The sequence below is a fragment of the Branchiostoma belcheri genome, unplaced genomic scaffold (genome assembly GCF_001625305.1).
Source record: "Branchiostoma belcheri isolate BF01 breed outbred unplaced genomic scaffold, Haploidv18h27 scaffold91, whole genome shotgun sequence".
NCBI lineage: Eukaryota > Metazoa > Chordata > Leptocardii > Amphioxiformes > Branchiostomatidae > Branchiostoma > Branchiostoma belcheri.
This window is the reverse complement of record NW_017804587.1, coordinates 958,930-974,620: the sequence shown is the minus strand read 5'-3', so window position 1 is coordinate 974,620 and position 15,691 is coordinate 958,930. Positions and strand designations below refer to the sequence as shown.

The 15,691-nt window shown below is 42.2% G+C and overlaps 1 protein-coding gene across 1 annotated transcript in view; it reads left to right on the top strand.

Annotated features, from left to right (window-relative positions):
* Positions 1-14,520, top strand: part of LOC109488026 (MAP7 domain-containing protein 1-like) — a 51,554-nt gene extending 37,034 nt beyond the window's left edge. Inside the window, exons 8-17 of the mRNA XM_019792167.1 lie at positions 216-362; positions 6,287-6,519; positions 6,914-7,634; positions 8,119-8,294; positions 8,888-9,025; positions 9,661-9,765; positions 9,949-9,999; positions 10,362-10,624; positions 11,040-11,356; positions 12,435-14,520. Coding sequence (XP_019647726.1) covers positions 216-362; positions 6,287-6,519; positions 6,914-7,634; positions 8,119-8,294; positions 8,888-9,025; positions 9,661-9,765; positions 9,949-9,999; positions 10,362-10,624; positions 11,040-11,356; positions 12,435-12,622 — 2,339 coding nt within the window. The 3' untranslated portion in view covers positions 12,623-14,520. The remainder of the gene's footprint in view (positions 1-215; positions 363-6,286; positions 6,520-6,913; positions 7,635-8,118; positions 8,295-8,887; positions 9,026-9,660; positions 9,766-9,948; positions 10,000-10,361; positions 10,625-11,039; positions 11,357-12,434) is intronic.
* Positions 14,521-15,691: the final 1,171 nt, after the last annotated feature.

The following is a 15,691-nucleotide window of genomic DNA, read 5'->3' as shown; positions in this document are numbered from 1 at the left end:
TCGCAAAAATCCTACAACCTGTTAAATGTGACCCCAAGGTCAAAGATTACCCATAATTCTCCTGCTCCCTGGTGATTAGAACAACCATGTCAAAGGTCACTCACCCCTGGTGTTCACGACCTTGTAGCACATGATGTAGTACCACAGAAGGACGAATTCGAAGGTGACCCGATGTGACCTTTGGCCTGTGCCCATCTTATGTCCCACTTTATTAGCTAATGGAAAAGAACAGCTGTTTCCGGCCAAGAGGTCAACGTCCTCCATGAACCTCTCGGCGCGAGCGGAAGCCATAACCAAACGTCTCTCGACGTCCACGACCAGCCTGTCCCAGCGCAGCGCACCCTCCTCTCTAACGTCACCTGGTAAGTGTCAGAGAACCGCCCGACAACTAACTGTTCTGCCCCCCTCCCCTCTCCCTTCCCCCGCTGGCATTTATCTGTTAGTAGTTCCTTGTGGTGTTGTCTGTGTGTGTTTCCAGAAATAAGTGCCGATTCCCTCCTCTCTAACGTCACCTGGTAAGTGTCAGAGATCCAACCGCCCCACGACTAACTGTTCTGCCCCTCTCCCTTCCCACGCTGGCATTCGTCTGTTACATGTAGTAGTTCCTTGTGGTGTTGCCTGTGTGTGTTTCCTGAAATAAACGCTGACTCACTCCTTTCTAAAGTCACCTGGTAAGTGTCAGAGATCCGGTCAACGACTAACTGTTAGGCCTGCAGTGCCCCCCTACCCACTCCCCCCTTCACTGTTAGTTCCCTTCCCACGCTGGCATTCATCTGTTGGTAGTTCCTTGTGGTGTTGTCTGTGTGTGTTTCTTGAACTAAACGCTGATTCCCTCCTCTGATTCCTGGAAGTAATCATAACAAAATTAATGCCTTTCCCTCAACAAGATTCAAGTGATGATGTTGTACCAATAAGTGAGCAAGCAATCATCCCCATGCTTGTTGTCTGTGGTGTCTTGTCCTCCAGAAGTGGTACCGGTCTTATCCATGTACATTGTCCACGTGCGTCCCGTAACATTTCCTCTCAACGTCAATGTTGTGTGTGTCCGTCTCAACCCAATTCCCCTGTCACGAAGTCTGACCCATTTGCATACACATCGTTGTGTTCAGATTCAATCAGAATTAGGATTCTTTACATTGGGCATATCTGTTCCGTGCACTGTCTTATGTAGACATACTTGTACAATGTACGTGCACCCATTCAGAAACATGTCACATCACTTGTTACCAAATGAACAATCAGATTTTCAAAATACCAGTTAATGCCTTGAGGCATTCATTGATTGCATTTTGTTGAATATAGATCTTGACACATTCATGTATTCAATCCGATAGCAATTAATCCACAAATCTGATGCCTTTCTCTGTCACCCTTAATTGGGGGAAATTTTCTGTCGTAGATTTAGCCAAAGTGGCAGATATATATTTAAGGAGGACCTGTCTCTAAAATGCAATGAGACCTGAGCCAGCATACCCGAACAGTTTCCCCTGGGAGAAGGGCTGCAGTGTTCTGCAACATTTATGAACGTAACAATTACGTTTGGCCTGTGCAGACTGACTGGCACCAGCCTTAAAATCTCCACATTTCTACCTTTCACTTACCAGACAGCGTGACATGCTAATGAAAGATATATTTTGTAACGGTGGTTTTAAAATCCGGATGGCTAGCTCTCTGTCAGACAGGTTGCACTTCATTGTCATGTGTCTGTGTCTGCACTGTTTTATATAAGTCTTGTACATGTAGTCATCTGCCTTGTCTTGTCCTGAAGTCATGTTCTGTGTGTAGAAGCTTTATAGCACCCTGCTTGCTTTGCTGTCTCTGGATGACTTTCATGTATCCATCATGTATGTGTATACTGTTGTCAGGTGATGGCTTTCAATTTATGTTGGTATGAAAATTTTCCCATGAAAATGTAAAATTTCAATCCGTAAGAAACCCTTAAGGCAATCTTTGCAGTTTTGCAAGGAAAGATAGAGATGCAATTGGAAGATATGATTCACATTGACAATTTTGATTTGAACAAATAATCACTATTTATGACATTTTGAATGATATTTGTCCCAGAAAAACAGAAATTTTCATAATGCATACATTGAATTTATTTTTCATTGTCCTATCACCATTTCCCACTGATTAACCCCAATGTAAAATGTAAATGTCATATTTGTGTTCATGTTCATTATTTGTAACATCCATTATGTGACCTGTAACCCTTGACCTGATGGTGTGACCTGTAACCCTTGACCACCATTTAACCTTTGTCCCCCAATACTGCATGTATTGTAAAATCCTGATGTGTTACTCTCTATGACTGAAATTTGAGCATGAACTAACCAAACCCTCAATCTCTAACTTAGTGCATGGACTGAACAAAATCACTTGCTCTAATCTCTTCTAGGTGACCTCCTTAGTGATCCCGTGACCTTTAACCTGGTTGAACTTTAACCTTGGTTGAACTCTTACCTTTAACCCTAGCTGGTGGGATGGTGTGTATCTGCATGTACTCAAATATAATTTTCCTCCCACTGACCACCTTTTTACCCGTTTTACACATACACTGATGTTTTCCATTCACTTCCAACTGATTTTTTTCTTCTTTTCTAACTCCAGCTTTTTCCTCTTGACTAGCAAGATGTCCTTACCTTGATCCCGTATTAAGTATGAACTCACTCCAACTACAGTATTGTAATTAATACACTGTATCCAATTGTTTGTTTGTGCTTAGTTAGCAGCTCTTCGTAGACTCTGGGTGATTCTTGCATTTACACGTTTGTGAACCTTGACCATTGAACTTTTATGTACCTTTCTCTCACGTGTTTCTTTCACACATGTAGAAACTTGTCAACTTTTGACTCCTTGTGTCAAGTATTTAACCAGTTATATACTTTATTAGAGATTTAATCCCCAGGCTACCTCACTCAGAAGCAAACTTAGACCTCTGCTATGTGCATTCTACAATGAATGAGTCCCAAACTTTTTTGTTAACCATATACCAAGGGGTTGTATACTATATTATGCAACCTTTAGAGCTCAGTGTTCCAAATTGAAATTTCTTGCTTCAACACTTTGGACTCTTGTACATGTAGTTCAAATTGTACATCGGTCATCAAATCATTATTCACGTGAGCTACACAAACTAGCATGATTGTTTGCACTTCCGAAAAAATTGTAGCCTTTAAGAATGTTATGCTGGTTAAAGTGTCAAATCTACACAATGTAGATTCAGTAGGAACAGAATGCTGCTACGTGATATTGCACTTATACATGTGCTTCCATGATGTTTCCATATTCATATTGTGTGTGTCTTTCTGTCTTGTCATAGCGCTTGTCTCAGGGTTGTGCCTCTGCTCTGGTGTATGAACTTCCTGATACTGTTACTGTCTTGCCATGTCAACTACATCTCACTATCTCAGCTATGTTGTGAATGACCTCTTCAGTTGTGCATCTTGGAGAATTAAACTTACCGGTACTTGAAATATTTGGACCTTATATTGTAAATGCTGATTTGTCATAGGATTTGGAATGGTACATGACTTACTTACAGGTACTTGAAATATTTGGACCTGACATTGTAAATGCTGATATGTTGAAGGATTTGGAATGGTACATGTATAAACTGCCTTGCAGGAATGACAATCAGTGCAACTATTTTCACATTTCAAAGAATGCCTGTTAAAGTTTCCTTGCATCATATTGAGTGCTCAGGTCCCCTTGAAGACCATGTATGACTGCTGTGTGTTTGTGTGTATGTTTGTTTGTGTGTGTATGTTTGTTTGTGTGTGTGTAAATGTACAAATGTAAGTCTTGTCTATCAAGCCCAAGCTTGCTGCTTTCCTCTCTCCATGCTGGTAAGTTCTGCCATGGTTCCTTCCAAGGGTTTGTTTTCTTTTTTTCCAAAGCTCTCATGCATGCATGTATCTTACTGTTTATTTGCTAGCCTGTTAGTACATATATTTGATCTTCCACCTATTATAATGCAGTGGATTTTGAAAATTCATCTAAAGAAGTCTGTGAAGTGATGACGAAAAACCAAAGAAACAAATAATCAACATACAAATGTAGCAAACTTTCCATATGCAATATGTTGAAGGCTAAAGGAAAACTTAAAGAAAAGTGCATTTTACAACCACATTGAATCTGGCAGTCTTCTTTTACATGTGCATAGTAAGTTCCCCAGTCTCCTGTTACATGTACATAGTAAGTTCCCCCCCTCCATATTTTCCCTGACTCTCTGGTAAGTGCTGTAAGTGTTGTACTGTCCAGTTCTGCATGCTTGCATGTCTTATTCACCCTTTCTTTTCTCAACTAACAAACTAACTATCATATATGTAACTTTACTTTTTGTTGAAACCTAACTGAGGTTCTTAGGTCTAACTTAACACTGTAAGTGTAAGGCTTTAAGGATACTATAATTATATTAATCTGAAAACAAAACTTTAAGTAATGTAGTACTTTTGTTTTATTTTCTTTATTATAAGGGTTAAGGAATGCCACTACATTAACCAATATTGGCTTACAACTGAAATAATTATAACTGTGGATTTGAAGGACAAAATACTGAAAGTATATGTAAGTACAATGTATGTAATGGAGATGCATAACAAGGGCAGGGCTTGGAACATAGGATTGCTGTATGATGAAGAATTATCAAAGTGTCTAAAATTTCTGGACATGCTACAAATTTATGGTCACAGATTTTGGACTGTAGGTAGCTCTAGTGCTCAGAAAGAAGTAACATGAGTTTTGGCTCCCTAGCAGCTTGTTCTGGAGCTGCAGGAGGATTTATTTAAAGAAAAGCCTTCTAACAGTTTGAGTATACGTTGTTGAAGGTTAGATGTCAATCAATAGTTCGTGTCTATCTGACAATTCACCATTGTCACTGACGAAAGATGATGGAACATCTTACCTAAAACATCAGACCGTTTCGAAAACCATATCCAGCTGCTTGAGTAATTGTTGTTTGGCGTATTCTTTGAGTGTACATTTGTAGTTCCAAGCCCTGCCCATAGACACGATCCTCAGGTAGGTTTCAGCCCGGTGCTGTGGTCTATCCACACCCCTGTAGTGTGCTGTCTGCTGTACTCTGTCCTGTGCAGCCGGGTAAGTCCTCCCAGTACTTCATTATTCTTTACACTCGATAGGCGGGGACGCCCTCAGACCCGGCCAGCGGTCCTTGTCGGCCGTAAACCTCTCGGCACGAGCGGAGGCCGTCACAAAACGATTGTTTTCGCCCAAAACACCGACTAGCGAGAGTACGCCATCGCCCAGCAAGCCAGGTAGGTATTGTGTGTGTGTCTGTCAGGACTAACAGGTTTGATTGAGTTTTACTAACAGTTTTATTAGATTTGGAATGCAGTCGTGTTGGGGTGAGGAATGACATGTATTAGAAACTGTTTTCTAAACCAAGATTGCTTCTATCTTAAACTTATAGCAAGCTATACTTTTTCACAGTGTGATATAGACTACTGCCAAGTTCATCCTGGCCCAAATATAAGATTTTGTTTTGTTTTTCAGCTTCTTCATTTAGCCTTTCTTTTGTGATTGTTAATCTTATGTTAAGCTACATTTTGTAATGTACATGTACTTAATTGTTGCAGCAGTACATGGTCTTAAATTTGTGGTTTTGTGAAAACTCATTTGAAGTCATCTTTGTAAATGGATATTAAAAGATTTGTGTGATACAACAAAAGAAATCACTAATACAGGTGTACCAGTCTGGACTACATGTACCTGTAAGTTAACAGTTAATCATGTTAGACACAGGGAAACAGACAAGCACAACGTTCAAAAGCAAGTTTCACTGGATTTCTGCTTTTCAGTCCATCATCATGGTTGCTGATCAACAAAGATGCAATTATTATGAGTACAGATTTTTATCTAAAATTTGTTTTAAGGTTGAATTATGTGCCTGGCCTTGATTAATATTTGAACAGTTTCCAGGATAACATTTGGTTTCTGTCCACAGCTTCTCGTCCCAGATCCACCGAATCAGATCATTTCTTTCTAAAATTCTTTTTACAGTTCCATTATCTGCTCTTGATTTGACTAGTTCCATGGTAATGCTGTTTTTTTTGTCCGTCCACAGCTTTTCGACCCAGATCTACCAATTAGACAACTCCATTTCTTTGTAAAGATTTTTTTTAAACTAGTTTCCATGGTAATGCTCAGTTTCTGTCCAATCACAGCGTCTTGTCCCAGATCCAGCCAATCAGACCACTCCATTTCTTTTTTAAATTTTTTTAAAAACTAGTCTCCATGGTAACACTCCTTTTCTGTCCAATCGCAGCTTCTCGTCCCAGATCCAGCCAATCAGACCACAGCATTTCCAGCTTGTCGCCTCGGCGGGACTTCCGCAGACCCACGTCGACCGGCGCGGGCCGGGCGCGGACCCCGATGCGGTCTCGCAGCTCGGACCGGCTGCGCATGAGCAGCGCGCCGCCCGCTGCAGGGAAGGAGCGAGCAGAGGGAGACACTGACGGGGACAAGGAGAACCAAGCTAAGGCCAAACCGCCGGAGAAGGTAGGGAGAACTCAAGTAAGGGCCAACTACTATATGTAGTGTAAAGCATAAACAATTGGAGGCTTGAGTTAAGTGATGTCACGTACATTTGTACCTTCCAAGACCTACCTGCGCTGTGGTATAATATACCATGAAAAAAACAATCATCTACCGAGAAGGCAGGGGGTCAATAATAAAGTAAGATGTCAGGGAATCTTCCAAGAATTGGAAAGTCAATCTGGTACTGTTTCTTCACTGTACGTTTGACTTATTTTGGATTCACATTTACCTTCAGCTTACGCTGTTTGCTATTCTTCCTGTGGTCCTACATCAATACATAAAACTACATACAAGACAGCAAGACAATAACAACACACTAACTGTTGCATACATGCACTGTCTTATCTCTCTCCAGTCCACACCCAAGAGAACGCCCTCCCCCGGGGTGAAGCGGACCCCCTCCCCCGCTGCAGCCAAGCCCCCTCCCTCCCCGAGAAACGCATCGACAGCCGCGGCCAAACCTCCGCCCGCCCCGCGCCAGTCCAGCCCGGCTACCACACCAGGATCCGCCGGGAAAAGACCGCCGTCTCCTGCATCCGGTAAAAGACCGCCGTCCCCAGCTTCAGCCGCCGGGAACAAACGCGCACCGTCGCCGGCTAGCACGCGGGCGAGACCGCCTTCACCCGGCGCCGCCGCCAAGCCGAAACCGACTCCCAAGGAGAAAACACCGTCACCGACAAAGGAAATCAAGAAACCACTCGTACCGGTGAAGTCCCCACCTCCCACCATCGAAGTCACGGCACAGCCTGACAAGGAACCGGCCAAACCGCAGGTGAAACCAGCTGCAGAGACGAAACCGGAAGAACCTCCAGCAGCCAAACCAGAAGAAAAACCGGCTGAAGTGGTGGAAAAGCCAGCTGAACCGGAAGAGAAGCCGGCAGCTCCAGTTGAACCAGAAGTAAAAGCACCTGTTCCAGCTGAAACTCCTAAACCAGCCGAAACACCCAAACCAGCCGAAACACCTAAAGCTGAGCCGGCTAAACCAGCCGAGCCAGCTAAAGCACCTGAACCAGCCAAGCCAGCTGAGAAACCAGCTGCACCAGCAGAAAAACCAGCTGAAAAACCTGCTGCACCAGGTAATATAAATAATTTTGGTACGTGCACTTCTGAGGAGCTAAATGAACTGTCTAAATTGCAAAACTATGTTTGAGGTAACAGAGTGATTGTTATGGTCTTATTGTTGATTTGTGTTTTCACAATGAGACGTTGAATGTCTTAGTTAGAGGTTAGGTTAGTGGACAGAAGATCAATAGGTTGCGGGATTGATTTCTCACTTTCCTGACTTGACGTTGTGTCCTTAGGAAAGGCACTTTACACAACTTTCCTCACTCCACCCAGGTGTGAAATAGGTACCTGATTCGTTTGGGGAGATAAAAGGCATTGAAAAGAGAGGGATGGGCTCTCTCTTCCAATATCGTGTCCTAGACACAGACACACTGCCTCTTCAGCCTCAAAATGTCTATGGGGTCTGTACCTTTATCAGGCTACTTTTAACTATCCTTGCTGCACCTCTATGCCTATCTATCTACATGTATCTTTACCTATCTTTTCACCCACCAGCGGAAGAGAAAGCCAAGGCAGCCCTGACAGATGAAGAGGCAGCGAAGGCTGCCCTGGCAGAGCGGCGGCGTATGGTCCGTGAGCAGCGGGAGCGCGAAGCTGAGGCCGAGAGACTGCGACAGGAGGAGGAGAAACGCCTGGCAGAGGAAGAGGAAAAGAGAAGACTTGAGGAGGAGGTACAAGTTTGTGTGAATAAATGAACTACTAGTAGTTGATTTAAAAAGGGCAACACGTTGGAAAAAACTACTGTGGGTGTGACTGGAAAATAGGAGAAAAATGAAATGTCCAGGCTATGCATGATTATACAAATGTACAAAATTACGTATGAACTGGAGGATGTACCAACTACATGTACTAAGTATCTAAATCCAGCTCAGAAAAGAGCGAGAAATAGTCAGATGTCTTCCCTAGATCTATCGTAGGGTGGAACTCACAGCTACCAAGTACAGTGGGGGCATTATCACTAGATAGCTTTAAATGCCTGTGAAGCTGGTGTGTTACACCAAAGGGATGTCATACATCTGTATCAGTATTATGTACATGTACACAGTATAATCACCCTTTGGCGTACAAATGTAGCACACCAGCTTCACAGGCACCAGCTTGATGCCCCAACTGTGCTTGGTTGCACTCTACGGTAGTTGTTGGAACACCTCAATTCTTGGTTGATAAATGTACCTAATAACAGATAAAGAAAGATGTAAACTGTGATGAGTAAATGTACTAGTAATCATTCCACCCAACTGATGAGTTCCACTTCACTACTTAGGCAAGACAAGAGGAAGAGCAGCGGCGCCTGGCAGAGGAGTACAGAAAGGCAGAGGAAGAGCGTCTGAAAAAGGCTATCGAGGAAGCCGAGAAACAAAAACGAGAGGAAGAAGAGAAACAGAAAGAGCTCGAGAGACAGGTAAGCAGGATGATGTTTGAAGAACAGTCCTTGACGTGGGTGTATAGAATGTGCAAAATGGAATGAAATGGAGCAAAATGGGAACTTTAAAGCACTAAAATACAGGAGTGGACATTAAATAGATATACATTTTTGCATCTGTGTATACATTTTGTTGCTTGATATTTCCCTCCAGTTTGGTCCAATTTTTATTGCACACTTAACTTTCTTCTACTTTCCTGAACTGATTACCCTGTTATGTTAATTCGAAGAACCCACCACACCTTTCGACAGCGATTAGGGGCATGCCCCGGTGTGCGATACTTGAAATCATTCGGATAGAGGCCTGGCAAACACCCATCTCTTATTAGCCACCCCTAAATACACAAGCCATAACGAAACGTCATTGCACTATTGAAAAAGGATCATGCTCAGTAGAGGATGTCAAAAGACAAGTTATTTTATGGTGTTGTTGACCAACCAGAGAGAAGAGTCTCATAAATTTTGCTCCTTTTGGTTCCATTTCACTTGATTTCGTTCCATCTCGCTCCATTTCACACCTTCTGTACACCAGAATGAGGCTAGGCTCTTACATGTTGTATTATCCTACTTGACATGACCTGTTCTGTTAATTTATGATGTTTTTGACCAACCAGAGAGAAGAGGAAGAGCGAAAGGCCCGTGAGGAGGCGGAGAAGCGCCAGCGGGAGTTGGAGGAGCGACTGGCGAAGGAGGAGCAGGAACGGCAGGAGAGGAAGAAGGTGAGAGGGGTGTTGTCTTCTCATCTTCTTTGCCATTGTGTTAAGCTAGGACGATGCCTCGCGATCATCAAGACCCCGAAACCACCTCTCGATATTGCCGGGACCCGTGTTTAATTTCTTTGCTTGATAAGTTCCTCAAAGCACTTTACATAGTAAAAACTTGGGTTTTGTTTTTCATTCCAGAGATTAGAGATGATTATGTCAAGAACAAGAAAGAGTGGAACCCCAGGCAAGGTAAGGAGCAGTGATACATTGTTTGATGTGCATAGTGGAATTTGGTACTTTCTTCAAGCACGTCGACAGAATGTGCTGGGCCTGTGTAAAATCTTTAATGTATTGTGCGTAGCACTTTCAGCAGAACGTCTGATTTCAGGTTGTATTCATGAATTTAAGGATGACATGCTGTCCTAAGTTTTCAAATGTGTAGAAAACTATCATCTGCAATACGCAAATTTTTATGTTGACCAAACATCCAACAAAAACTGAAAAATCCCGAGTTTTGTGCAGGTGCAGTCCATTCTGCTGACATGTCTTTCTGTACATAATATCCCCCACTACATTCAAATCACTCCTTACCACTGTATTGTTCTGCCCAGGATAAGGGAGAGAAGACAGAGTCTGGCGGCGACGCCGGTTCAGAAAGTCCCACCAAGGAGCCTTCTCAGGTTACAGAAGACGTTGCCAAGGAGACAGTAGACAGAGGAAGAGCCGAGGGTGAAAGTGAAAAGGAGGAGAGTGAGAGTGAGGGACCCCCTGCGATGCCCCAGGAAGATGCGGGACAAGGGAAGAGCTTGTTTGACGAACTGGCAGAAATCGGGGGTCCTGCGAGTCAGGTATCGGGTGCTGCTGCTGAAGACAGGTTAGCTTGTTTCTGTCAGTCTGTCAAAGTGAAGGCATTTACAGGGATACAGGCAGTTTGTCTGTTGATTCCTTGGCTGTGTTTCAATATACATGTTACGTATACTGACATCTAGCACACCACCATAGTCCCTCAGTAAGACATTTGGAGGCACATACGGTAGTTCCCAAATAGCGCTTTTATTCAGTCACACCTAGAAGTGTTTCACTTAATAGAAAGAAATGCTTTACTTTAAATGGCAAAACTTTCGGGAGGGGGCTTCATTTTCATTGTTTTTGCTGTGACCTCATAATTTGGACAAAATCGTGGTAAATACAGTAGTTAAAAGAGTCCATTTGATATTTCAATTTTCCCTTTATATGTACAAACGTATGTAACTCTCTCTCATGCATTATATGTTCCCTATTCTTCCCAGTGCGGAGAAGCCTGACATCACCGACCAGGTCCTAGTCCAGCTGGGTCTGACCCCAGAAGCGCCGGCGGCCACCGAGGAGCCTGCACCAGGCCAGGGAGCCGGGGACTTCGAGGAGCTTATTTCCCTAGATAGCAGTAATGTACAGCACGTTCAGGCCCCTCACCAGAACGGGTCCACGGTCCACGACCTTATAGACATTGGGGACGGGCACAAGACTAGCCAATTAGACGGAGGGGATATCATAGAACCCGACAACCAGCCTATAATAGCATTCGTCAACGGAGACATTAAGAAACCTGTACAGGAGAACGTTAATGGTGAGTAACACTACAAGAGATATTCAAAAGTGTCATGGATGTGTGAAAATCTTGCAAAAATCCTGCATGCAAATATGCTAAAGTAGGATTGTTTTTGTGTAACAGTCGTTGAGATTATTCTAAACTTTTAGGATGACAAATTGATAGTGTTTTGATACGTTTTGGAGATCTTTTGGAATCTTCCAGAGCACCTGAACTATTATATAATATGGCTGTTACATGTAGATATCAGGTTCCCAGCACATTGGCAGAACGTACAAAATGTATGGTGCCTGCGCAAAACCCATACTGTATTGTGCACTGCACTTCGGCAGAACATCTCATTTAAGGTCATATTCGTGTATTTCATCTGCAGTTTATAAATTTGTGTCGAAAAAGATACCATCTGCTACAGGCAAAATTCAGATGCGACACTGACAAATACGGTTTTCACACAGCCACAGTACTTTCTGCCAACTTGCTCGGGTTACCAGTAGTTGTGTAGTAGACCCCTCCTTGTAGTTGCAGGCCATTTCTGATTCTTCCCTCTCCTTCCTACAGACCTGCTCTGACTGTAGCCACGCACTGGGAACCACCTCCCTCCCCACCACCACCTGTCGCAGTCTGTGTAGTCTTGTAGCTGTGGCGTAGGCCTCTCCACCGGAAAACTCTGCTCCACTTGTAGTCCGAAACTCCAGCCATCCCGACACTGCGAACACCCACTGCTGAGTGTCCTTGTAGTGCATCTGAGAGCCAGCTTAAATGACTCGAAAGGCTTGTTGCAAGCTGGCAGTAGATAGATGTCTGCAGTCTGGTTTATAAGCAGTGTTAGGGATGTTTTTTATGTGCTGTATCCTTCTCAGACTCTCAGCTGTACTGCACTGCACTGTAGTTTCTACAAGCAGGAAAGATGAAGAGCAGAAATTTTAAAGTGTTTTTATTCCTCAAGCAACTCATCAACCTGTACAATCAACATGACTTACCGGTAGTTTTGACGAAATCTTTTGCGTTTACCTCAAGTTTGTTTGCTGTATGTACATGTAGCAACCAAATTGGCTGCGCCATGTGGCAATTATAAGTCTGGATGTTCTTTGCACAGCAGAGGATTTTGTTGACCAAGTTGAGGGCGAACTGTGGAGGCAGGCGGAATCGATTATGGATGCGCGGAAGGTCGGCGTACGTGAAGCAACGAACGACGACGGGGTGGAAAGCGAAAGCGAAGAAGGGGAAGAAGGACAGATTTGGCAGATGCTTGAGAACCAAACGAGCACAGAGTCCTCCGTTTGAGGCAGACAGTTTCAACCAGGCATGTCCAAGGCTAGTAGCCATATTTTTGCTCGGTTTGTTGACAAAATCAGAAAAGGCACAGGACGAGGTTTTCAACATCAAGCCACAGTCCTGTACTTTTTCTGGAACCCAAGCTGGATTTTACCTAATTACAGCTTTAAACTTCTTGAAGTACATCTTGGATCTTGAAGAATGTGTTCCTTTTTTCTTTAATAGAATCCACATACATGTGTAGATATGTTCAAACTAAACCAAGCAAAGATATGGCTGTAGCTGATGAGATATGTGTGGAAAGGAAGCCACAGTTTGCAATGTTTGTGTTGTAACATGTAATTACAATGTATGTATGTCTTGTGTATACACATGTACCATTAGCCATTTTATATATGATTTTCTGCGATATTTGCTGCTTGTAAGACAAATAAATCTGTAGGACTTTGTAGCTGTTCAAACATCGATTTTGAGGCAAAAGAAGGGTAATTATGTTAAATTTCTTTTTTATTGTCTCATGTTGACTGTCTTTCCCTCTAAGTAGCATTTTCTGGCCATGCTCTCTTTTTATATTATTGATTCAGGTAGGATTATTCCATTGTAAAACACCCAGAAGCTTTGCTGCCATCTTTTTATTGTTACACTTGATTTTATTCCAAGTGTCAGAAATTTTTATCATTACTTGTCGTTAACCCCGTAACCCACAGTGCTTTTTTGTTGCAAATTGGAGGATGATTTTAGCATAACACAGCACAAGACAATACTGGTCTAGTAGTACATGTTTGTCATCATTCCTCAGATTCACGTGTCAAATGACCCGAACCAAGAAAAGGTGGATTTAATCTTCTTAGGCGTATTTAAATGAAATGCTGTACAAATTAGTTTTAAGTCTGTTTCTTCTGTATCTGTTTTAAATTATCGAGAATCATGTTTAACCATGCAGAATGTTGCAAATTGTCTCTTACTGAGTTGTTCATGTGTTTTAATTCCTTGCAGTGTTTTTAATCGATCACAATGTAAGAAAAAAATGTACTCTGTTGGAACTATGAAGGCCAAAATTGTCTTGTGCGTTTTATGTTCTGTGATACAAAACGTAGGTTCACACTTTCCCAGAATGGTTGGCTCAACACTGTATAATTTCATGAAATAGTTCATTTGGTCAGAATGCTACCTTCCTCTGCTTCTCCTCAATGTAAAGATGACATTTATTCTGTAATTCTGTTATTTAATGTCACAAGACTTGAAATTCAAACTGAAAAGGTTGCAATATTAGAATCCATAAGAATTGTATTGCCAAGTCTCATGTAATTTAAAAGTAGTAGAATTTTTTTGTAACTTTCACCTCTTCATCAGGAATGTATACGTCACATTAAGTTAAAATTACTCATTAGATGATGAAGAAATTCAAATCAGGATTGTGGAAAGCGTACTAATATAGACGACTGCTGCAGTGGTTAGTGAATTCCTCCCAGAAAAATTGTAGGCTGCTCTAAAGCTTGTATCTGTAAATGAAATATAAAGCTTAATAATATATCCTTGGGCATAGGCACAGCAGGCTCATTTCACATACGGTGGGGTGGGGGATGCCAAGCTAACAGTTCTCTTGATAAAATATATATATATATAGTGAAGCCCGTATCGTGGCTATATGCTGTCCTGTAGACAACATACTAAGCTTTTGAACAGTTGGCCTATACATGTAGTATGTACAGCACACAGTAGATACCTGTATACTGGGTTAGGTGGACGGGCGGGGGCTATTCCAAGCTGGCACTATGTAATGACAGAGCCTGGCTTTGGGGAAAACGTTTTGTACATTGGGGGTAAAGCTACGCACTAAAGCAGCAGCCACTGTTGTGTCGGTATAAACCCAGTAACTGTAGCCAAGGAAGAAGAAGAGAAGAAAAAAACAGATAATGTATGTATAAATAGAGCAGAATGACCAAGCTACAGACAACAAGCATCAACAATGCATGAATTTGTAGCACAGCTATATGATCGGTATATGACAAAAAATATAACTTAATGAAATGATTAGTTTCCTCCAAGGCTTGACGACGATTTAAAACTAAAGATGAACTGAGAAAGAAATTACTCGATTCTGCTGTGGGAGAACAAAGAATGTGCCAAGTTGGTGTTGCCATGGCATTTGACATGTTTTCTCAATAGTCAGGTAGACGACATTGTATCCAACCTAGTGGAAAAACAATATCACAGTGTGCAACCTACCTAGAGCTTGTCTGTGAGTTACATGGTTGGTTTTTATGTTGTGTCCCGGATGTACCACAACGGACCTTCAACTGTGTTGTTTGAAATGAACTGTGTAACGATGTATGCTTTGTACCAAATATGTTGTGATACGTTAAAAACCTGTTATTCTTTTCAACACGTCGTGACGGCATTTCTTCCCCTGTTAATTAATGTCTGCTGTATTATACCACACAACTGGAGTGAACCTTATCATGAAAGTTCATCTGTGTTGGTAGTTACATGTTTAAAGTTAAAACTTTTGGTCCAACACAAAAAAGTTCTCTCACCCAGTGTTGACGTCACACTTCAAAGAAGCCACGTGACCAGCTTCACTGGGTCAGTCTACTGAGGAAGACCAGAGTGACTGGTCGAAAGGTCTAGGTGAGAGAACTTTTTTTTGTGTTGGACCAAAAGTTTTAACTTTAAACATGGAGTGAACCTTGCCTGCACGTTGGCTCTATTGTCAATGTAACCTGCTCATCACACATTACAAGTCCATGTACCTTGATGATAAAGGCATTCCTCTTTGAAAGCTTAGCATAGAGGATTAACTAAAACTTGGCCACTAGACAATGAAAACATCACATCCATCCTTAAATCATGTATTTGCTGAATTCCAATTGTCGACAGAATGAAAAGAATTATCACAATGTAGATATGCTGATTTGCCTGGAGTTTGAATTGAAGGCTAGAAAAGGAATACAAACTTTCATCAGTAAGTTATTTGCTTCGTTCCAGTAGCCAACAGAGTTAAAAATGCAAGGGCAGTCTGCATAGATCCAATTTAGGCAGAAACAAACTAATGTTTCTCTGCTTTTATATATATAT